General features: G+C 48.1%; 1 protein-coding gene across 1 annotated transcript in view; it reads left to right on the forward strand.

The window, feature by feature from the left end:
* Positions 1-1,048: 1,048 nt before the first annotated feature.
* FAM3D (FAM3 metabolism regulating signaling molecule D) overlaps positions 1,049-24,749 on the forward strand; it is a 58,997-nt gene continuing 35,296 nt past the window's right edge. Inside the window, exons 1-6 of the mRNA XM_066350367.1 lie at positions 1,049-1,164; positions 13,903-13,953; positions 15,737-15,844; positions 19,455-19,523; positions 20,935-20,943; positions 22,680-22,797. Coding sequence (XP_066206464.1) covers positions 13,941-13,953; positions 15,737-15,844; positions 19,455-19,523; positions 20,935-20,943; positions 22,680-22,797 — 317 coding nt within the window. The 5' untranslated portion in view covers positions 1,049-1,164; positions 13,903-13,940. The remainder of the gene's footprint in view (positions 1,165-13,902; positions 13,954-15,736; positions 15,845-19,454; positions 19,524-20,934; positions 20,944-22,679; positions 22,798-24,749) is intronic.

Raw genomic sequence — 24,749 nt, forward strand, 5'->3', positions numbered from 1 at the left:
GGTCCTTCTCTGTTCTTCCTCTCTCTCCAGCTTAACTTCGAACTCCATGTGCCCCAAGTGAAATGCAGAATCTTTTCCTCAGACCGCTTCCTCTCCCTGGTTTCCTTAGTCCTGATTAAGGGTTTCTCCTTTCCACTATCCAGGCTGTCAGCAGTCACCTTTCACCTCTCCTTCTTTGCTGCCCAGTGCAACCCACAGTCTGTCTGTGTCTCAGCCCCCCACGCTCACCTCCTCCCTGCTTCCTCCAGAAGCCCCACCCTGACTCAGGGCCTCTGAGCAGGTGTCAGAACCTTCACTAACTCACTCTGGCTCCCACTTTACCCCCCAGGGCCTGGGGAGGCTGGCAGCACACATGGGATTCTTTTGTTTGGGGCTGGGGCTGGGGGCAGTGTTTGGTTGTATTTTGTTTTGTGTTTTCAGGCAGCGGTTGTAGTATATTAGTCCCAATTAAGTTGCTCAAATTCCCACCCAAACCTCCTCTGCCAGGGCCATAACTGTGGTGAAGAGACACCCACAGCCAGAGACGGATTTAACAGTGGGTGAACCAAATGTGTGCCCTGAGCCCTGACTACGGAAGGGCCCCGCTGAACCCCAACTTAACACATTATTCTAATGACACCAAGTTTGGTTTCATATGTGCAATTTTAACATTTAAATAGTACATAGTATTTTTTATTTATTAAACAATGTGGTTAACATGTATTTTTATTTTCCCTGTCTCTCTCTTTTTTTTAAGGAGCCCAATATTCTCTTCTGCACCCGGGACCTCAACCAACCTTCATCCACCTCTGCCCACTGCCTGGGCCCTAGCCAGGGCTCCAGGGACCTCCTCGCCCAGGTAAGACTTTAAACTCATTTCCTGCCAGTGAGCCCTTAGATTAACTTCCTCCTTCCTGATGAGATGATTTAACAGGGCAGGGACAGTTTATAGCAGGTTTCTCCAAAGGAGGGCAGAGCCAGGGCAGGGCCAGGAGGAGCCGGCCTACTTAAGCTGATCTATGAGCCGCTTCGTCCTCCCTCCGGGCCTGCTGCATCTACAGATCCGCATGGGAGACCAGACTCTTTTAACAGGGTGGTGGTCAGCTGACTCAGGAATCCAAATCACCAGCTGCAACCTCTCGCCTTCTCCACTGAAGCAAGGAAGTGGGAGCCTGGGGCCCTCAGGTACGTTTCTAGGAGAATGCAAAGGGCAGCTCCTCTCGGTGCACATTGTAGAGAGCAAGGAAAATGAAAGTGAGGTGGATGAAAATAAGGAGTGAGAGAGTCTAAGAGAAAGACAAGAAGAGAGGAAGAAGGAAACCACATAATGAAAAATATTTCTTTTTATTATTATTTATTTAGACAATTAACTTTAACAGGGTGACATTGATCAATAAGCATATGTAGGTTTCAGGTAAACATTTCTATAGCATTTGAACTGTTGATTATATTGTATACCCACCACCCAAAGTCAAATCATTTTCTGTCACCTTATATCTGTTGCTCTTTATACCTTTCCCCCCACCAAGAGATTTCCAAGATGAGACTAAGGAAGGCAGGTAGATTTTATCTGAGGGGCCAAGTCTGATTAATTAATGATGGACCATGATAAGGGTTCTCGGGCTGGGTTCAGGCTCAGTACAAAGAAAGGTATGTCATGATTGATTGGTTATGTCTGTCATGGACACAGGGATGAGGTGGGGTAGGCAAGCCAGAGATCTGATAACCCACATGGCAGGCTTTTTTCCTTAACCACAGAGGCCTCTTGGTATTTCTTCATTCATTCACTCAACTATTCACTCAAAAAGCACAGTAGACCATCAACTATAAGCCACACAAATATTTAAAGAATAAATGAAGAAGAAAGGAATATTGTTCTTCTGCTCCAATTCTCATTTTTCTCAAAGAATAATGGCCTGAAAAGTTACAACAAAGGTTCATCATCTTAGGAGGTTTACTAGCCATGCAATGTCAGACAAACCCTTTCCTTTGATTAAGATTCGATTTTCTCATCTGTCAAATGGGAGTGATCATCCCCTATTAATTCCTGTAGTTCTCACTCTCTAGCATCCAAGATAATAATCACTAATCCACACACAATAGCACCTACTATGTGCCAAGCTCTATTCTAAGTACTCTCTGTATAACACATTTCATCTTCATGCCACATCTATGAGGAAGACACCATTATTCCTCCTATTTTTCAGGTGGGAAACCAAGGCACTGAGCACTGAGAGGTTAAACAGCTTGCTCTGGAAGTGGCCTATAGTATCTATTCTCCCCACCACCATGCAGCACTGCCTTTATGATGCAGCTGATTCTAAGTTCATGGCTAGAAGGGAGCTGGTGTGGGAGTATCTTTCCAGATGATTCCTTCAGTGAGCAATTAAGCCTGCATCTCCAATAAACAGGGATTACCAAGACAGGACAGCAAAGCTGATATGGTCCTAGGCAGAAAGTAAGAAAATGACTTGCACAGATAGTCATTTCAAAACAGTTTTGACACATGCCTTAAAGAAGATAGCCCCAGAATCAGAACAGACTTCTCCAAGATTAAATTTGCAGGGAACGCTAGCAGGGGTAGGAGGGTGGGGGTGGGGGAGGGAATAAGTATTAAACACACAGCAGAACCTAAGTGAAGTGGGAGAGGGAGGGCTGGGGAGGAAGGCAGTTCTCACAGAGTGGACAGGAGCTGGTAGTGGAAGGTGAGGCAGCAAGGTAGTCACTCCCAGGCCGAGCACAGCTGTGGGGAGGAGTTTGGCTTTGCTCAGTGTTTGCTCATCTGCCAACTGTCTGTCTGCTCTAGTGCATCTGCCAGCCCCCTGTACAGGCTGTCTGCTGCCCACCTCAAGCTGCACCAGAATAGCCAATATGAGACGGGCTAGTCTCACCTGAGGCAAAGCAGCTAGCTGCCACTTGGGTTCTGTCTCATGATCATCCTTTACACACCTCTTTCTGAGCCCAAATCCCTGTTTACACACAGGCCCAGCAATCCCATTCCTATAGAAATTTGGGGACCTACAGGGCCAAGGGGCCCTTCCTGTGGTGAGGAACGCTTGAAGCCATGGTTTGCCAACATGTTGAATTGGGCAACTCCTCAGATGAGACCAACCCCTGTCTGATATTGGCAAACCTAGCACAGGTTTTGGTGGGCAGCAGCCAGCCTGTGTGAGGGGTGGCAGCCCCAACCCAGCCTGGAGTCCCACAGGGTAAGTCCCCTGTGACCAAGAGATGGAGCACACCCATCAGGCATTCCTGGTCCACGTAGCCACCCCTGGAGCCAGAAATGGGGCCAGCCCTACCCAACTGCATGATGGTATGAGGGCACTCATTAGAAGAAGAGAGAATGGATGGGAGACAGATGACCAAAGTAATAGATGTCTACCACACCCTACCTCCAACTGTTCCTACTTAATTTACAACACTACATGAGTCATTCTACTTGTGTGAGTCACATTCTACTTGGGCAAATCACTTCATCTCTTCAACTCAACCCCAGTTTCCTCATGGACAAAATGCAGTTAATGAAAGAATTTGCCTCACAAGATTTTTGAGAAGATTAAAAGAAAGGATAAAGGGTTCAAAATGGGCAGACTAACAATAATAACAGTTATTAGAATCATTATTATGATTATTAGTAAGTCTTTCTCCTTCAAAGATCTCTGGATCCCATATCCCTCTATGGTAGATTTATTCCAAATGCCTTCTCAAGATCCTGTTGACTTCACCATGAAGGCTGCCATCTTGGTTAATCAAAGAGGCCAAGACCCAGCTACCTCTGTTGGAAAAGAATAGCTTTACCCACTGGGTCTGAAGTGAACCTCCTCATTCTTGACCTGCTGAAGTGATTTGGGCTGGCCAACAGCAGGCCTGCCGTGGTCAGGGGTGAACTCAGGTGTCCCAGGAAGCCCCTCCCTGACCAATCAGTCCTCTCTGGTGACTCACAACCAGGCTCTCGGGAAAGAGGCACAAACTGGCCTTTTGGTCTCATGTATGTGAACATGCCCAGTGGCCTCAGAGGAACGGACACCGGAGGGGAAGGGGCTGTACATTTGGCTAGACGACCTCTTCTTTCTCCCGCTCCTCTGTCAGAGCCTGGAGGATCCTATTCCCCATCGATGCACACTTTTCTCTCATCCTGGATAGCTTTCTGCCTCCTTGGGAAGGGGGTGGAGGGTACAGGGGACATCCCCAAGGGAGAGGGGGGGGCCTACTTGCTTAACAACTGTCTGGAACACTTCCTCCTTGAGTGCATTCTCTCATTTAATCTTCATTAAATGGAAGATTGTGGTGGCCATGTACAGAGAAAGAAACTGAGGCTGAGAGAGGATTATGTCCACAGACCCATGGCAGAACTCAGACAGGACAATGAAGCTCCACTCTGAATAGCCACGTTATACAGACTTGCAATTCCCAGCCAGATGAGGCTTCTGCAAACCTGAAAGTGCAAAAATGGCCTCCTGGTGCCAGGCACTGAGCACAGCACCTTCAGGTGATCAACTAGTTAGGTGAACAGGGAGGAAAGTCCCCCTGAAAACCCACATGGGGACTGAGGGCTGGCAGCTGAGTCCTGCACAGCAAGCAAGGGACTGGTGGATGCTCCCTGTGAGGAGGGCACTGGCTGGTAGGGAGGGAAGAGGGACCGAATGTCAGGAACTCTCCCTAATCCCAAGGAAGTCTTCCCTCTCCTCCGCTGTGACTGACCAAACCCAGACAGGCTGAAGCCCAGCAAAGGGAGCAGCAGGGCTGGTGTCCACCACTGCTTTACAGGAAACTCTCAAGCCCTGTCTAAAGAATTAGAGCACAATGTGGGCTTCTGGCTAGTCTCTGCCTGGGTGTCTCTGCCTGGATGTCTCTGCCTGGGACCCTTCCTTCCTCTGACTCCTACCAGCTGTGAGACCTGACCTCTCTGTGCCTCAGTCAGCCCAAATTCCTCATTGAGCAGTTGTAAGATGAAATTAGTTAAAATAAGGCAGAGTCGCACAGCAGTGCCTGTTGTCTTATTCTGGGAAACATTTCAGGAACTAGGCGGGTAAAAGCTCTGAGAATCCTGTGGGTTACATCTTCCTACATCTTCTTGTGTCTCCTGCTGTGCGGCCTTCCATGGCCAATAATTCTACCACAGGCCAGAGCTGGAGAAAATCATTAAAACCAATAAATAAAATTAAAACAGGGCATAATGGAAATAATGGGCTTATTTCCTTTTGAAATAAATGTCACTGGGACAAATTGTTGGAGCCACCAGCCTTATTATTTATAGATTTATTCACTGTTTATCAACCTCTGTATTGGTGACATGATCAATAATTGCCTATAAATACTGGGAGTTTATAAGAAAGACCACTTGGAAAATCAGAGGCAGCCTCTGGTTACATTGATTACCGCACACAGACCTGGGCCACGTTGGTTGGAAATTCAGGGCAAGAGGAAATCGGATCTGGGAAGATTTACACACATGCCCTGGTTCTAGGCCGGACTCTCAGCAACCCCCGACTCACATGTATGTATTCAGGCATGCACATGTCACAGGTATGTATCCAGGCATGCATATGTCACATGTATGTATCCAGGCATGCACATGCCACATGTATGTATTCAGGCATGCACGTGCCACATGTATGTGTCCAGGCATGCACATGTCACATGTATGTATCCAGGCATGCACATGCCACATGTATGTATTCAGGTATGCACATGTCGCATGTATGTATATTCAGGCGTGCACATGCCACAGGTATGTATTCAGGCGTGCACGTGTCACAGGTATGTGTTCAGACATGCACGTGTCACAGGTATGTATTCAGGCATGCACGTGTCACAGGTATGTATCCAGGCATGCACATGTCACAGGTATGTATTTAGGCATGCACATGTCACAGGTATGTATTCAGGCATGCACATGCACGTCTGTCAACTTCAGTCTCACTGTCTCTGCCTCTGTGTTCTGTTCCTGTCTCTCTACCTCAGTCTTAGCTCTTTCTTCCTGAGTTGGTCTCCCTCAGACTCTGTCGCCCCCTCTGTGGTTTCCATCCCCCACACCCACGCATGCAGGATTCATCCCTCGCAATGACTCCCTGCCCACGTGTGGTGGAACAGAAAGAAGCCAGTGGAAAAACAGATAGTGCTCCCCTGACTTTGGTGGCAACATTGAATCTACAGACTTTCCATGGATGATGAGGAAATTGACCCAAGTTTGAATTTCCAAAGGAGAATAGTTAGATTCTGACATCTGAGCAGGCCGTCTGGATGGAGTTATGCTCTGGAGAAAAATGTTGGGCCTGGGGTGAAAAGGAAGCAACTATTTAGATGGAGGGAGCAGCTCCCGTTTTGTTTGTTTCATCCCTTATTTTTTCCTCCAAGCAGAAAGCCACTCACACCCTTCTAACACTGGTGCTAGCCCAGGGACGTGAGTGAGGGCACCGAGAGCCACTGCCTGGAGGGGACGCTAGCCCGAAATCAGGGCTGAACGTGAAGCATGACAAGGTTCCTTAAAGGAAGAAGTCTCAGAAGGCCAGGGAAGGGCCAGGAGCCAGGGACCAGGAAAGCTTCTTGGAGGCAGTGCTACCTCCTCCAAGCTGAGCTGAGGTTTCATCACTGGCCCTATTTAATTCTTCCTGTGCCCCCTCAGTGCCCTTGGAACAAAGCCTGAGGTCATTCCCTCACTCCCCAAAACCCTAGTGATTCACTTTGGTCTCTACCATCAGAGTACCATGTTTATCTCTCTTCTGAGCCTCCGCACATGCTGTTTCATGTTTCTGAAACACCTTCCAGAAGCACTTCATCTGCCTAGATGTCACTTCCTCCAGGAGGGCTTCTCTGACAGCTCCCTAGGCCAGGAGGTTCCCTGAAGGAACCCCAGCATAGTGATTTCTTAAGAGGGGATTCTTGGAAAATATTGTAGAATGAAAAACTAAGTTGGATTTTTAAAAAAGATGTCACAGAGACCCCCAAATAATTCCTGACCAAGCAGATTTAAAGGGCTCAGACCTGCTCAGGTCATGATGTCTCAGGCTTGTCTGGAGGAAGAGGGTAGTGTTAGCCACATCCATGATGTTTCTTCTGGTTCACGAAGGCCATTCCAACTCCACTGGCCCTGCACTCCACACGAGAACCCCACTCCCAGGATGACAAATCTCGCGTGGGAAAGAACCCACACCCTCCTCTGTTCTCAGCCTTGAAAGGTGCTCTGTTGCTCCACTGGGTCTAGCAGGAGTGGAGTGCAGAGTGGCTGCACACGTGCTCATACTTGCCACCCCTGCCCCTAATGTTCAATTGCTAAACGAAGGACATGAGCCCCATGGTATTTAAACATCGTCCTTGAGGTCAGGACAGTCTTAGTGTAGGTTCATCTCAATTAAAAGACATACTTTTTCAAGAGTCAGTCAAACCTTACTCGTGAGCACACAGAACTCCCCTGCACCCATTCCTTTCCTTGTTGGGCTGTAGTGGGCAACGGTAAGCCGAGGCCTGCTGGTGGTCTGTGTTTCCACCCCCTGCTGTCTGCGGTGGATGGTGTGAAGCCCAGCTCTGCCAGCAGAGCTGGGGGGCCATGGGCACCTGACTTCCCCTCTCCAGCCCTCAGCCTCCTCCTGTGGGAAGTGAAGACAGTAATGAATCCAACTCAGGGATTTGGCAAGATATAAACATTAGATTTTTAGCCTGATTCCAGGTACACAGCAAGCCCTCCATAAATAGTAGCTATTTTTATCATTTTATCTATAATCTATTATTGTTATTATCAGTTAAGCAAGTCTTGCTCAAGGACTCACTAAGAAAACAACCTGGTCTCCCTGCCCTGACAGGGCCCGGGTTCAGACAGGCTGTGGGTCCCAGGCAGAGGGAAGGGGGAAGGTAAGGAAGCTTCTTGGCTGAGCCGGGCAGGAAGGAAGAGTCCCGTCCAGGCCAGGCTGGCTCTTCAGGACAGCCCGGGGTCTGAGTGGGGAGAAAGGCAGGGCCTGTGGGAAGACAGAGCCTGGAACTGGGAAGCCAAGGGGAGCAGAGAACCGATCGATTTTATCTTGTTTGAGCTGGTTTCCTCAGAGGTAAGCCCTAAGAAAAAAATATATTTTATACAAGGAAAAATAGTTTATTTAGAAAATGACCTCAGATGACACTGCCAGGGGAAGGGAGAGGATGGCAGGGAAGGCAGGACTCTATGAAGGGTGTGATAACCACCAGGCCACTATGGGCAACTGCGGCCGGTCCATTGCAGGACTCCAGGTGACAGAGCAGACCACGCAGTGCCGCCAACTGGATGGCCAATGGCAGAAATGCATTATCTCAGTTCTGGAGGCTGGAATCCTGACATTAAGGTGTCAACAGAGCCATGCTCAGAAGGTGCTGGGAAGGAGTCTCTCCCAGCTTTGGGTGGGTCCATGGCTTGTGGCAGAAACTCCATTCTTCCCACAGCATTCTCTGAGTGTGTCTCTGTGTCCAAATTTCCCCCTATTAGAAGGGCATCAGTCATGCTGTATTAGGGGCCAACTTCATCTTAACTAATTACATCTGCAACCCATTTTCAAATAAAGTCACGTTCTGAGATACAGGGGTTAGGACTTCAACCTATAAATTTTAGGGGACACAATCCAACCCATAATACCCATGTAGGGATGAGAAGGCACGAGCGTTGTCTTCAAACTCTCAGCCATACTAGCTCAGGGCTGTTCCTGGGGCATTCGTGCCCTGGCCCTCACAGCCTGCCCCTGGGGGGGCCAAGAGGAAGCGGCAGGTGGGGTGTCACAGTTTCTTGTGATAGAACTCTAAGAATATGTCCTGGAAGGATGAATGTCTGTACTTCCTTCTTTGGTAAACTGTCTAAAATAGGAGTGGAAATCTGTTGTTTCTGCCTAAAGTGCTGAGTTGAAAGGGTTGAGGCCAAGGTCAGGATGAGCTGTGATGTCTTCTGTGGGAGCAGGAGGTTCAAGGCCACACGTGCTATGTGTTTGCCATTTTTTTCTCCCAAGGGTATCTAAATGGGCTTTTCCTGCTTGTGGAGTCCCAGGTTCTAGAATTTGGGCAGTAATTTGAGGTCTGGCTCTGGACAGAAAGGAGAAAACCTGATTACCAGCAGGTGCTGGAAAACTGAAGGACCAGAGCTCGTGGACAGGTGGGCAAAGCTACAGCTGTGCTACTTACAACCCTTTCTCTAAGCTCGATATCTGACTTCAAGCTCACCGGCCCTCAGAAATGGCCTGGCAAACAGACAAGTTGAATCTGGGGCTAATGCCCTTGTCAAGGAAGATGCAAAGGGTGTTCACAGAGGTCAGTTTCCATCTTACCTGTGACTTGGGGCTGGTTCTGAAGTAACTTTTGACTGAACCAGGATCCTCATGATGAGCTAGAAAGCAGCTTCAGCATTTTGTCGTCCCCACAACAAAGGCATTCTTGGGTAAGGATCTGAGAAAAAGGAAGGGTTGCCCAAGTGTAGGAGGCAGGGAAGGGCAGTCTAAGTGGAGAGAGCAGCGTGTGCCGTGCTGGAGAGCGGGAGAGCTCCCTTGGGGCAGTTCTGGGTGACGGGACCAAGTGTGAGGTGGGGGCAGCACGTGATGAGGTTGGCAAGGTCACCCTCAGGTCAGGGTCAAGCTCGCAAGACCTTATAAGCCACATGAAATACTTTGGCCTTCATCCTGAGAGCAGTAGGGAACACAGACAATGGTGGGATTCAGCTGGTTTGCACTGGTTCAGTTGAACAGATACCTAATTTTTTGTTGAGTTCGGTGAACCGGTTGTTAAAATGGCACTTGTATTTAGGGTTTTCCCCAAGGTGGGCACCTGGGCAGTACCCAATGTGGAAATCACAAATTTACATCCCTTACTCTTTATTTTTAATTAAGTGAGAGAAGAGGAGACAGGGAGGCAGAGAGACAGACTCCCACATGCGCCCTGACTGGGACCCGCCTGGCAAGCCCACTATCCCTTACTCTTTCTTAACGTTCATCTGCGCAACAGCTTATTCTAAGCGCCTGTAGTAATGTTCATTGCATCCATAAGTGAAAAAAATTGCAAGTGAGGATGCCAATCAAGAAGCAATATGGAAATATCTTAAATAACAGTTTTATTGTTTTTAATCAAGTATTATTTAATAGCTTTTTATTAATACTTTAAAACTCTTTCTTATAACAATCTAATTTTGTGTACCTCTTTTGTTGTTCTTATTTAAGTATGAAATAATAAACTATCTTTCAGTACATTGTATTTTTATACTTAAAATGGTTATTGGGGCAGAGAAACGGTTGTTAAATTATATGAATCCCACTACTGAGCATAGACAGAGTTAACTGGGGAAATACCCACTTATTTCTTCATCGAGGTGCTCTCCTCAACTGTCCCCGCCTGCAGAGAAAGAAACCCTCTCCCCGTCCATGTTGATCTTGGGACAGGTTACAGTTGAGCTGAAAGGCCCCTTTGTACACAGGGCTCTGGGAAACAGTAAGAAACCAATGTCCTGGCTCCTATAGGGCCATTAAGAAATGCCGCAAGCAATCAGGCAGGGAGAGACTGTGATGGCATTTTGGTTCCACAGAAAGAACAAACATCCGTGCAGGAACCCTGCCATGGAGTTGTACCATCAGGAAGCCACAGGTGGTGGGGCTGCCAACGGGGAGGAGACGGGCGATGCCAGCGGCCAGCACACCGTTTCTTGACAGCTGGTTGCCCTGCTCCACACCCCATTCAGGACAGGTAGATAGCATCTCTCTCACTTTACAAAACAGGAAGCGAAGGCCCAGAGAAGTGTGCCCCAAAACACATAACTAGTAAGTGACAAACAGCTGTCTGATCACACAGTCCATCCTTTTTCCTAACATCACAGGCATTTTACTGCCTGATTCTTTTAGGACCAAAAGCACACATACTGACCCCACTGCTCAGCATCTGCACCTTTTGGTGGGACTTGTCTGCATCAGGAGGCGATGTGTTGTAATGGCTGAGAAAGGGACTCCAGAAGCCCCAGACTTACAGATGTCTAGCTTAGCATCATCAGAAGAAAAGAGCCTCTGCCCTCAATTTCCATAAATCCATCCAAAGGAAAACTCTGATTGGGTCATATGTTCCATCCTGAACCCATCTCAAGGAAAACATAATATTTTGAATGGCCAGCCCCTTTGGACAGGGTCATGATGAATGTCCCCAGATACAGGACCACAGGTAAGTGTTTAACCTTGATTTAAAAGGTCAGGGAGACTTTTCAGAGAAAGTGACTTCTATACTGAGACCTGAAGGAAGAGTAGGAGTGTCCCAGGCAAAGAGGCAGAAGAACAGTGTTCAGAGGGCCCAGCAATGCAAAGGTCCAGGATGTTCCAGACAGTGTCTTGCTCATAGCATCCATGCCTAGTATACAGCCCTCTTTCCCACAAGTGCTTAAAGAATACTTTGGGAATAAAATCCATAATTTTCTGTGTGGCCTTAGATAAGCCAATTGCCTTCTCTGAATTTCAGCTTCTTTCTCTAGCTAGTGACTTAAACATCTAATCTTCTAGAACATGCAAGAATCAAGTTCATTTAGTCCCCAAATTCTCAGGTACTTCCTCAGTGCTCAACTTGTACTAGGCCTGCAAGAGACAAGGCCTACCTGCTATGGACAAAGAAGGACTCATGCATTTGGCCAGACCTGCAGCCAGAAATCAGAAGAGGTCCAGGGGGAGAGGCAGGATAAAGAGAGAGGCTCAAGCACAGTGAGTGTGGACAGTGGGCTCCCCAGTCAGGGAAGGGAGGAACAGTTTTCAGCAATTCTTGACTTCCCACTCCCCATCCTCCATCCCCAACCCCTACGTTTCACCCTTCTACCCCCTCTGCCTGTGATCACACACTACTCTGGAGCCGCCATATCCATGCCTGCACCCATCAAACAACGATACAGAGAGGGCAGTAGGCCATTTCTCCCCGTGCCCTTGCCCCGGAACTTGCTAACCTGAATAACAGGTTGTGACAATCTCAGCAGGAACAAGAAGGAAGACACTGTTTCAGGTTTGGGTGGCTGCAGAGAGAATTCTTGTCCCACCTTGCCTACACACCCATCTCAGGTGACTTTTGCCCTCCGTCCCCACTGCCCAGCAGGCCAGTCCTGGGCTTCAACTCCAGAGCTCCTACGGGCTGGCAGGGTGAGCCCTGCAGATAGCCTGCAAGTGCTGAGTGGGTGGTCGGGGACTCAGCCAGGAGGGACACCAGGCTGAGAGGGCTCTCACTGGCCGTCTCCCTGCTCTGAAGCCAGAGTTCCTGCTTGGCATGGACATGACAGCAAGAGGCTAGTACCCTGCCCATGTATGTGCCCCATCCTACCTCTTCTCTCTCTGACATCAGTCTCTCTCTTTCTCTCTCTCTCTCTCTCTCTCTCTGTGAATCTGAGTGTACACAGGTTGTACTTTTTCTTTCTCTCTTCTCCTACCTCCATTTCTCTGCTGTCTTGTTTTTTTTTTTTCTCTTCCTGTTTCTGTATCTTCCTGCCCCATATCTTGTCCTTGTTTCTCTAGTCTCTCTGTGCATACTGCCTCTATGAATATCCATGTCTGTCCATTCATCTCTCTACCCACTTCTCCTCTGTCTGACCCGTCCTGTCCACCCCCAAGTATCCTAAATCCTCCATGCACGGGGACCCCATGGAATGTCCTTGAAGCCTCATCCTGGGCTCCTGAGCTATTGGTCACTCCCAAGAACATTCAAGAGCATAATATATTCTTATATCTGAGGGTGAAAAAAGGTTGGTCATTTGAATTTCAGGAAGTTAAGTTCTACAAAATCTCTGTGGAGAGGTCCAGGCGACAGCTCAGGTTTCTCACCTCATAGACCTTAGGGGACAGGGCCTGGATGGGTGGGAGGAGTTTTACAATTCTCAGGAGGAGATGGAGATTTGTACTTGCTGTTGCTGTTGCTTAAATACCAATGATAGGCCAAGCCCAACCTCCTCAGCACCAGGTCTCCTAGCTCATATCTGGATCTGTGGCAGTTGTGTTTTGGACACCGTGTCTGTTGAGATGGATTCTTAGGATAAAGAAGATTTTGAGGTGGGGACGGGACAAAAAGACTGGTGGGAGCAAGTCACTGCCACCAGAGACCTGTCAGAGACCCTCTGGCAAGTGGTCAGGAGTGCAAGACCTAGGACAGTTACCTCCAGCACCCCTCCCCTAGAGTCCTGCTGGGGGTTCTCAAAGCTGCCAAGTCATTGGTAATTGCCCAGTTTCTGGGGTTTGGCACAGGGGTGAGGTGGGTTCAAGGATGACTGTACCCCTGCCCAGGGCTCAAATGAGGAAGAAACTGATTTCAACACTCCCCTGAGACTAAGAGCACTGGGGTCAGGGTTAGTGGGCCGCCTATGGATACTGGGCAGCCAGAAGCCTGCATCCAAATTCTGACTCTTCTGCTTGCAAGTTGAATCACTGTGAGCTTAATGTGGTGAGTCTTAGCTTACCCCTAAAATGCAGGGCTGTGGGGGCTAAAGCAGATCATGCATACACCGCACCCAGCACAGACTCCTGTCATCTTCATTTCACTACGTCAGCGAGATCTCCCGAGTGCTGCTCCATGATGGTTTTCATGGGGCTAACTAGCTTAAAGCTTCCCGGATGCCTAGAGAAGTGGACAGATGGACAGATGAACAAATGGATGGATGGATGGATGGATGGATGGATGGATAAATAAATCAATTCTCCAAGAGATAGTGGCTAGCAGACTGCACCTCATTCTACTTTCTAATCTCAAAATGTGAAAAAGATATATTAAATATATACTCCTAGGAGCAAAAGGGAAGGAGAGGTGGAGACAGAAAGAGAAGGAATAAAACTGCTTGCTTCTCTGTTCATACGGCAAATGGTGAGGAGCCAAACTGGGAGGACGGTGACCCCAGTTAGAGGTGCCTATCCCTACTCTTCAGCCTTGGTCACTTTCAGACCCCAGATACCAGTTTCCAATTCAATTTTCTTCTCTCAACAGGCGAACACTGACCCCAGGCCACTCCTCACGTGGACAGGATGAGAGTATCAGGTAGGGCCAGGTCTGAGGATTCTAAAGCCCCATGTTGAGGTCCAAAATTGGTTTTGGAATCATTTTTCTGTCAGCAGCATCTACCTGTTCTGGGCTTGGAGGCCATTTCACTTTATCTTTCTCCAATGGTCAGTCCAGAATTCCAGGAGAAAACCAATCCCAGGCAAGCCTGGAGGAGTGGAAGAGGCAACTTTCTGCTTCAAGGCTGAAGGGCTGGACAAACCTTGGTACAGTGACTCGCTTGCCTGGGATCATGGGGATTCCTTATCTTGGAAACACCTGACCCTGGTTGGAAATTAGGGACAAAGTACTTGCTTTAAGGAAGACTCTTCTAGAATCCTCATACTATAGGGCTGAGCATGAGGAGAAGGCTTCGCCTTCTAGACTACACCTTCATGCAGTTCCTCCCTTGTACAATTGGAGAAACTGAGGCACCAAATAGAAAATGAACACTGTTTACTGAACTCCCAAACAGCTGTGAGGAGTTAAGAACACAAGTTTCAAAGTCATTTTACTGCCCTGGGTTCAAATCTCACCTCTATCACTTATTAGCCAGTGACCACCTCTCTGAGCCCCAGTTTCCTCATCTGTAAAATGGGAATATCAGTAAGATCCAACCCAGAGGATTACTGTGAGGATGAACTGAGATAACGTAAGTGAAAGCTGGTGGCACAGTGCCTGGCACAAAATGAATGCTGGTAATGTGACCCCGAGAGCAATTCTGGGTACCTCCAACCACACTGTGTCCTAGAGTGTGAGGGACCCCACACACTTGAGCCCTACCCCACAGGATCCAGGGGGCCTTCTTACCCATCCAAAGTGGCTTGAGACCAACACGAGGCCACAGAGCTGAATTCAGGGCTGAGGAGAAGGATGATGCCCAGAGAGAGGTCAGGTGGGGAGCAAGGAACTTGCTGATGGTCAGATTGGATTTGGAAGGCAGCAGGGGCCACCAGAGTCCTTAGCAGAGGTGTATTGGAGCCCACTGCTCACCTTGTGGGAGAGTGAAGAAAGGGACCAGGAGCTCAGGGTGGTCCATTTATGGGTGGGGTTGCTCCCCATGAAGGGGGGTGGGGGTCAGGCAGCAATCTGTGTGTGAGGCAGGGGAGACTGCCTCAGCAAGGCCAGTGTGTGTTCCTGTTGAGAGCTTTGTGTGGTTATTTGTGGTGGCTCTTGGAGGGAGTGGACAGAAAATGTGGGAGACCAACCCCACTCCCCAGCCACCCTAGAGTCTGCCTATTGGTAACAGGTATCACATTTGTCCCCACAAGCCATGGGCTCAGTGGCCAAGGTGTTACCATGTCCCATCTATGACTGAGGGACTCCAACTCAGAGAGGCCAAGCTCCTGTCTGAGATCACACAGCAGTGGATGGCTACCTGGAGCACTGGGCACAGCCTTCCAGACTCCTGTGGCAAGTTTGCCTCCAGGGCCACGGCAGCACACCCTGCCTCCTGCCTTCATGCTGCAGGTTTCCAGGCCTCACCCCCAGATTCTCCTTGTGGAGGGCTCCCGGAGGGGCATTTCTAACTTTCTCTCTCAGTGGTCCCACAGGGAAACATGGCCGTGTCATAATGCAGCATGACCCCACCAATCCCCTCGTCACTGATCTCACCTCATGGGCCCATGGACTGGTCCACAGTGCAAGTGTGGTGTGGACCTGCAGCGCGGGGTCTCACAGCGTGGTCTCACTGTGGAGATCTGGCCAGGACTCGCGTGGAGTCTCAGCATGTGGCCTTGCGATGCAGTCTGTGTTCTCACAGCCGTGTTTCCTTGCCCTGCAGGACTGCTTCATTTCCTGGCCTTAGTCTTTGTCCTGATTACCTCATGGACCCTTATCCGCAGCTATGCCAGCTTCAACATGAGAACCATTCGTCTGCCCCACTGGTTGGGTGAGTGTGGCTCACTGCTGGGGTCAGGGCCTGTGGACCAGGGCTAAGTGCCAAGGATCTATTCCTCCTCCACCCTGGGTGACCCCAAAGACACCACAGCTACCCCACAGGGTGTGGGCTTATTTCTGAGACCTCAGCCATTGAGGAATGGGAAGTGAGAGAGGATACTTCCAGGCTATAAAAAGCCTGGAGCCTTTGGGGAACAGAGAAGTGTTCCAAGACCCTGGACAAAGCATGTGCCTACATCAAGAGCTAGTTTGGAAATGTGACCCAAAAAGGAAGGATATAGGGAGGAAGAAAAGAAGAGAGGAAAAGGGGAAGAGAGAAAACTATCTGTGCATTGAGTGGCTTCCACCTGTATTTGCTTTCCCCTCTGCCTGGGACCCTCTTCACACAGATCTCCCTGTGGCCAGCTCCTTCGCAACCTTCAGGTCTCTGCTCAAAGGCTACCTTCTCTGAGACACCTCCCTGACCCTCAGCTGTAGCCATACCTCCTTCTCCTCCTACTTAGCCTCTCATGTCAGCCCATTTCCTATACCACTTCATCATCAATGTCATTTATTTATTTGTTTGCCTGATTGTTGTCTATCTACACCCTCTGGAATGTAAGCTTCCTGAAGGCAAGGATTTTATCTTGTGTAAATCCATCTCTAGCACCTGTTGCAGAGCAGATGCTCAGTAAACATTTGATAAGTGAAAGAAAAATGAATGGCTAGATGGATGATGGGCAGATGAATGAATGATGAATGGGTGGGTGAATAGATGGATGAATGGAGGGATGGGTGTGTGATAGGTGCTAGCTTCTTACATGCATAGTCTCATTTAATCTTCACAGATGTCCCATGGGGTGATCCATGGTGTGGCTGTGAAGTGGACTCATGCATGGCCTCATTTTGTGGTTTTATGTGCAGTCTGAGAAAACAGGAGCTCAGGGAGATTAAGAAATTTACCCAAATTCCCCTTGTAGATGTCAGAATAAGAATGGGAACCCAAGTCTCCCAAAGTCAAATCCTATCACAGGAAGGAAAAAAATGGAAGAGATTTGTACTAATGAGTTTGTCATCCTCGGAGACCAATAACCGCCTCCAATGACATAGTCGAACATAATAACCTATAATGGCCCAGATCAGCTCATAGCTTCACAGTAGTGAGAAGCCAGTACTTTGTCTTTAGTATAAACTCCCCATAGTGGAATCTCAGATATCCCTTACCTCATCCACACGTCAACCATGGTTTGTACCCAGGTCAACATCATTTATATAGATGTTTGATGGCCACCATGTCCCCAGGCCCAGGGCACTGCTTTTATAGACTAGAGATTGGCTGTGCTATGCTAATGTCCTTGGAAGAGATGGCCCCGGTTGGTGGTAGAGGCTCAGGGCAGGAGTGTCCCAGAGGAGAGGACCCCAGCTGGAGGTAAAAGAGGGGACAGTATTTGAAAGGAGACCTCAGAATTGTTTCCCTCTCAGAACTCAACTGCCTGGGGTTTGACAAATCAACACCTTCTACCAAAATCATCAAGCAACTACTGTGGTAGGTCCCAGACCCTGAAATGAGGAGACAGACAGACTTAATTACAGAATATACAAAAACGAGAGTATATTAACATGATCCAGAGTCTTAAGAAATGCTTACAGTGGCAGAAATGTACCCATTGGAAAAAGTGACCATCAAAACTCATTAGTGTTTGGGCACAGGAAGAGGTAAAATTCATTTACTACAGAAGTTCCTAACCTGATCTCACATACACACACACACAACTTGTAGTTAATACATTAATAAAGGAGCACATATATTACTATAGCACAAATTTATTTTTTAATATAATACAGTGGTACCTTGAGATACAAACATACCAACATACAAATTTTTAAGATACGAGCTGCGACTTGGTCCATGGTTTTGTTTGAGATACGAGCTAAATTCCGAGATAGGGGTCGTGATTCGGGAAGCTGCCGCTAGTTGGCACGTTGGCGCACGGGTCCAGTATCGGCAGTTTGATATATGAGTTGACTGACTTTTGAGCTTGGTTATAGAACAAATTAAATTCAAGGTACCACTATAACTTATAGTCTGTTTCAGTAAGAAGTACTAAGTGTCTCAAGAGAATTAGGAATAAATTTGTTCACAGGTTTTTCCAGACTCCACAGGGGTTGATGACACAGAAATCAGGAGATTGAGAACCCCCGATTTACCTGGCAAATTAGGCAGGATTCTTTTAGATAGGAATGACAAACCCAACTCTAACTAGTTTAAATATAATGGGATGTCTTATGTCATGTAATTGGGAAGTCTATGGGCTTCAGGTGTGGCTAGATCTAGGGACCACCACAAAGCCTCCAGAGTCTCTATGAACCTGGGCTCTGCTTGTTGCTACTTAACCTCATCCCATGGGCAGCTTTCTCTCTAAGACAGGTATGATGGCTACCACCTCTCCAGATGTTCATCTTCCAGCTGTGCTGAAGGAAGCACTTCTCTCCCCCAGTGCCACATACCAACCCAGCAAAGGGTTTTCTCCAGAGGAATGTAACATTGTGACTGGTCCAGCTGAGGTCCTATCCTACTCCTGGAGTCTTGGAGGCAGAAGGAAAGGACACTCCAGGATGAACAGCCCCCCTGATGACCAAATGGAAAGTGTTTCAGTATAAGGGTCCCCCCAAAAAGGAGAGTTCTGTTCCCAGAATTTCTCTGGCCACTGGGACCCCTCTCCTCTAGGAGGTGGGTGCTGGTATAGTGGGATAACTAACATAGAACCACAGAAACATCCAGGATCAGTGTGAATAAGATGTCAGGAAGTGACGAGGGTCCTTAGGCCCAGTGCGGACATTTGGTGCTGGGGAAGTCAGGAAGGGAACACTGACATGGCTGACTGACACCAGCCACACACTCCTGCCCCTCACTGAGGCCAGGGTGCCAGGAGCTGGGCTGGACCCTCATTGGACCTTCTCCACGGCCTGTGAGGGTGGGTGTGATGGCCTCCACTGTCAGTCAAGGAGAACTCAGACCTGGTCACCCAACCAGGAGTAGGGCTTCAACTCCAGTGATTCTCACAACAGAGCCCTGCTTCTTTGTAACCATGGTAGAGTTGTGTGTGGGCCTGTGTGTGCATGTGTGCATAGCGTACACACACATGTCTGTGTAAGAGCATGTGTCTGTGTGTATGCACGCGTGTGTGTATATATATGTATATGCTTATGTGTGTGCATGTTTATGTATGTGTCTTGTGTGCATGTGATGCTTGTGCATGCTTATATGTGTTTGTATCCATGTTTGTGTATATGTTATGTGTGTGTCTGTGCATCTGTATGTGTGCATGTGTGTGTGTTTGTGTATGTGTGCATGTTTGTGTATATGTGTAGGCATGTGTGTGTGTGTGTGTGTGTGTGTGTGTGTGTGAAGGGATGTCAGCGGCAACTGAGGAAGGGCTCCCAGCTGAGATGGGACTTTTAGCTCATTTCAACACTCCCCGTGGGAGGGCACTGTGCTCAGCCAGCCAACACCACTCTCAGTTACCTTCTTCCCATTCCCGAGCCCCCACCTCCAACCACCATCCTGCAGGGAAGGCCCAAAACACCTTCTCTCTAATCAGATTCTGTCTTCTCTCCAACAGGTTCAGTCCCCAAGGAGACCTGTAAGTATCTCCATGGCACCCCCTTTGCCTTAGTTGAGACAACCCAGGGTCTCTAGTCTCAGCATTTCAGGTTCCAAAACAATCTCCTTTTCCAAAATCTGTCCAGCTCTCTCCTCCCATAGCCCAGTGTGCCTTCTGAAGCCCCTAAGCCCTGTGGCAGGAACGGCTCAGCTCTCCTCCTTCCTCAGTGCCCCCTCCCCTGCACTTTGGATTCTGCCCACCCCCACCTCCCCTGTCACAGACCTTGGCCTCTCTCCTCTCTGACTCCCTGCCAGCTGGGAGCCCTGAAGATGGAGGCTGTGCTTAGTGTCACCATTGCTCTGACCCCAAGCTTGGCTCCTAGTTTCTGCTCAAAGTACCATACCAGCCCCCTGTCAGGCACTACTGGGGCCCCCAGGAGCAACAGGAAGGGGTGCTGATTGTCTGCTGGGGTAGAAGTGCCAATTGTGCCAAGAGAGGTGGGGCCTAGTGTTCTGAGCTCCAGGGGGGCTACTCCCTGCCAATGGGATGGAGTCTGAAAAAGCATCAAGGAGGAGGTGAGTCTTTAGCTTTGCCTTGTGGAAGCAGAAATGGCCTATGCAAAGGGCCACAGACAGGAATAATGGGGCTCCAGGGAAAGCCTTGGCTGCAGAGTCAAGGACATGAGGAGTGGAGAGTGGAGAGCACAGCACACTGGGGGGCAAGGATGCTGACACCCCAAATGCTGGACACTGCAGACATCTGAATAGCAAGACCCCCATCTCCCCAGGTGCGAAGGTGGAGGGGAGAGATAGCTATGATGATGATAATAGTAATAATGACTGTGTGCCTAATGAGTGCCAGACAGTGTATTTAGAACTTTACAGGCATCTTATGGAATCCTCACTATAGTCCTATGTAAGTGCTGTAATTATCCCCATTTCATAGATGAGGAAACTGAGGCTCAGAAACATGAACTCTCTTAGCCAAGGCAATGAAGCTATAGTGGTGAAGTGAGTCACCTTCCCATCTTCTTCAAAGCCCACATTCTTAACGCTGCCTTACAAGAGGCAATACCATCAGGATCCCCCTCTCTCACCCCATCAGGGTGGTAACTGAGCAGGAATGCAGCCCCAGGAATGGGATTTTACATGATGGAGAGGCCTGAGAGGCCCAACTCACTATGGGATTACAGAGAGCAAAGACTAAGAGTGAACACAAACCAGTCACCCTACACCCCAACCCCATCTGCCTGAAGCCTCCTCAGAGGCTTCAGAGTCACATCATCTTGGTGCTAAGCAAACACTCAGATGTCAACTGCAGGGAAGATGGCAAATGCAGGCACACCTACTGCATTCCACCTTGCCTGGTACCATGGTAGACATCACCAATCAATCCCAGCACTCTGCCTCCCACAGGCAGCCTCTAATAAGAGATCCATTGACACTAAAAGGAAACCTTTTTGACGACCCTGATCTAAACCAACTTCCTCACTTTTCAGTTGGCAAAGGTAAGGGGAGAGATTTCTGGCAAGTGGCACAGCAGATTAGCACAGAGCAGCCCCAGCGTCCTGACGGCACCCCTGCAGTGCTCAGTGTACCCCTAAGCAACAGCACGAGGGACTCCCACAGGACTTGGGCAGCTTGTGAGGCAGCCCCTAAGCCCAAACTCAGAGAGCAAATCCCCTGCCTTCCAGTGGCTGAGGACCCTGGGCATCATCCCCTTTCATCCCTCAGCCCACTGTGAAGGCTGGATGGTCAGAAAATCAATTTTGGAAAAGCCTACTTAAGCCGACCTGTTGACATCGGGTTTATCAGACTTAGCTGCAGTTGATTAGGCTCTGTGCAAACTATCAGGTGGTTCCCGAGGCCTGGAACAACGCCTCCAGCACAGGTGAGATCCTCTGCTTGCAGAAGTAAACTGGCCTCTCCGTGACGGGGCAGGTGGTCAGAAGTGGGGCTCCAAGGCTCATAAGAGAAGAGGACCACTCCCCAGCCTCATCCTTGGCCAGTCCCGCTGCAGGAACCAGGCCCCTTTGTGGGGGGTCCTGTTCCATCTCCAGCTCTCTCCCATCTGAGCCACAGGCCTGGACCCCCCCCCCCACTGCCTCCTGCATAGCCCCTCAGCGGTGTCCCTACTCCCTGCTCTCTGTGTGTATTCACTGAGCGCCCACTCTGTGCCGGGCACAGGAGCTATTGAAACGATTTCACAATATAACAAATGTAAAGCACTTGCCCCGTGCCCAGCACACAGCAAGCCCTTGGTATGTGCCAGCTTCTCTGAGGAAGTCTGTGAGTTTGCTCCAAGCATGCGCTGGCATAGCTCAGGTAGATGCCCTGTGCAAGTCCTGAAGGGCAAAGAGGCTACCCAACCACTTTCCCTTTGTAGGCAAATTTCCTCTAATTCCATATTTACCAGTTCTCTCTAATGATGCCTTCCCAACTGTCAGGTGGTGTTAAAAACACCCATTAGTATAAATTAGAACCTGCCGGGCTAAGAGCACAGGTGACACCCCAGCTCACAAAGATCAGCAGAGGCTAGTGGCTCAGCAGCTCTGTCTGGGGGTGCCACCCATATGTCCCACCTTTCCTGGGCCACCTGGGTCAGCCCTGTGAGGATCATAGGGAGAGGACATGGAACTTAACAGCAGCTGCAATAAGCAGAGGTGCCACATAGGGAGAGAGTCCTCAGTGGGTTCCAAGAACCGTGCTAAGCACCCAGGTGGGTGGGCTGACACTGCCCACCGGTTCCCTGTTGGATCCCAGCCCATGGTAAGTGCTCAATAAATGAGTGATGACTGGATGATGACAATGGAAAGAATAGTCAATAGTAAACTGTGCTCACTTATCCTCACAAGAACCCAGTAGGGAAGCTACCATAGTTAGCCCATTTAACAGATAAAAAAGTTGAGGTCCAAGGAGGTTGAAGACTTGCCCGGGGGAGCCCGCTGGTGAGAGGCACTACTACCCACCATGCTAAGGCCCCCGCAGGTTGTCAACAAGGACTGCCTTTCTGGAGAGAGGGAGTTTAATGTGGCCCCAGAGAAAGATTCTCAAGAAAATCTCTTTATCATAGTGACTGTCATTATTACCAGCTCTCATACTCCACTTGCACTGAGCAGGGGCCTGTGCTGATTCAGGCACTGTGCGGGCTGGGGCTGGGGCTGTATCGGGAAGCCCAAAAATGTGTGCTGTGATGATCCCTCACACAGCTGCTGCCACCAAGGCTGGTCTGTTTCTTCCCCAGGGGTCATGAAGAACAAGTGTGGCCTCAGCAAGCCCTGCCCAAAAAACTTCTTTGCATTTAAAATCATCAGTGGTGCCGCCAACGTTGTGGGCCCCACCATATGCTTCGAAGACCACATGTAAGTACCAGAGGGGCTCCTGTGTTTCGTTTCTTCTATTTCATTCATTTGTTCATTCATGAGCTAATTCAGAGGCTGTGGGGGCAGCCCTGAGATAAGCCCACACCTTTCACATGCTTCCTTTCACTCTGGGTGGGTGAGTCACAAATAGCAGTAATCCTAACAGCTTCCTGTCCACTGGCACTGTGCTGAATGTGGACAGCAGCATCTCACCTAATCCCTCAACACTCCCAGAGGTCAGGCTGTAATTCTCCCCCTTGTAAAGATGGGGAAATTGAGGCTCAGGCAGGGTCACCCCACTAACTGGTGGTAGAGCCAGGATTTGAACTCAGGTCTGACAGCCAAGCTGTTGGGCTTCCCATGAAGTGGGTACCTATGGGGAGGTTCACGATCAAGATCCAAGCATCAAAGTCTGAACCCATACAAGCGAATTTTATCAAACATTCAAAGAAGACTTGGTTCCTATTCTACTCAAAGTCTTCCAAAAAATTGAAGAAGAAGCAATACTTCCAAACACATTTTATGAGGCCAACATAACCCTCATACCAAAACCAGGCAAGGATGGCACAAAAAAAGAAAACTACAGACCAATATCTCTAATGAATACAGATGCTAAAATACTAAACAAAATACTAGCAAATCGAATACAACAACATATTAAAAAAATAATACATCATGATCAAGTGGGATTCATCCCAGAATCTCAAGGATGGTTCAACATACGTAAAATGGTTAACGTAATACACCATATCAACAAAACAAAGAACAAAAACCACATGATCTTATCAATAGACGCAGAAAAGGCTTTCGATAAAATACAACACAATTTTATGTTTAAGACTCTCAACAAAATGGGTATAGAAGGAAAATATCTCAACATGATAAAGGCCATATATGATAAACCATCAGCTAACATCATATTAAATGGCACCAAACTGAAGGCTTTCCCCCCTTAAATCAGGAACAAGACAGGGTTGTCCACTCTCTCCACTCTTATTTAATGTGGTACTAGAGGTTCTAGCCAGAGCAATCAGACAAGACGAAGAAATAAAAGGCATCCATATCGGAAAAGAAGAAGTAAAGGTATCACTTTTTGCAGATGATATAATCCTATACATCGAAAACCCCAAAGAATCCACAAAAAGACTACTAGAAACAATAAGCCAATACAGTAAGGTCGCAGGATACAAAATTAACATACAGAAGTCAATAGCCTTTCTATATGCCAACAATGAAACAATTGAGAATGAACTCAAAAGAATAATCCTCTTCACAATTGCAACAAAAAAAATAAAATACTTAGGAATAAACATAACAAAGAATGTAAAGGACTTATATAATAAAAACCATAAACCATTGTTAAGGGAAATCGAAAAAGATATAATGAGATGGAAGAATATACCTTGTTCTTGGCTAGGAAGAATAAATATAATCAAGATGGCTATATTACCCAAAGCAATATACAAATTTAATGCAATTCCCATCAAACTTCCAATGATGTTTTTTAAAGAAATAGAGCAAAAATCATCAGATTTATATGGAACTATAAAAAACCCCGAATAGCCAAAGCAATCCTAAAGAAAAAGAATGAAGCTGGGGGCATTACAATACCTGACTTCAAACTATATTATAGGGCCACGACAATCAAAACAGCATGGTATTGGCAGAAAAATAGACAATCAGACCAATGAAACAGAATAGAAAGTCCAGAAATAAAACCACATATATATATAGTCAAATAATTTTTGATAAAGGGGCCAAGAACACACAATGGAGAAAAGAAAGCCTCTTCAATAAATGGTGCTGGGAAAACTGGAAAGCCACATGCAAAAGAATGAAACTGAACTACAGTCTCTCCCCCTGTACAAAAATTAACTCAAAATGGATCAAAGATCTAAACATAAGACCTGAAACAATTAAGTACATAGAAGAAGACATAGGTACTCAACTCA

This window comes from Saccopteryx leptura, chromosome 10 (assembly GCF_036850995.1).
Source record: "Saccopteryx leptura isolate mSacLep1 chromosome 10, mSacLep1_pri_phased_curated, whole genome shotgun sequence".
NCBI lineage: Eukaryota > Metazoa > Chordata > Mammalia > Chiroptera > Emballonuridae > Saccopteryx > Saccopteryx leptura.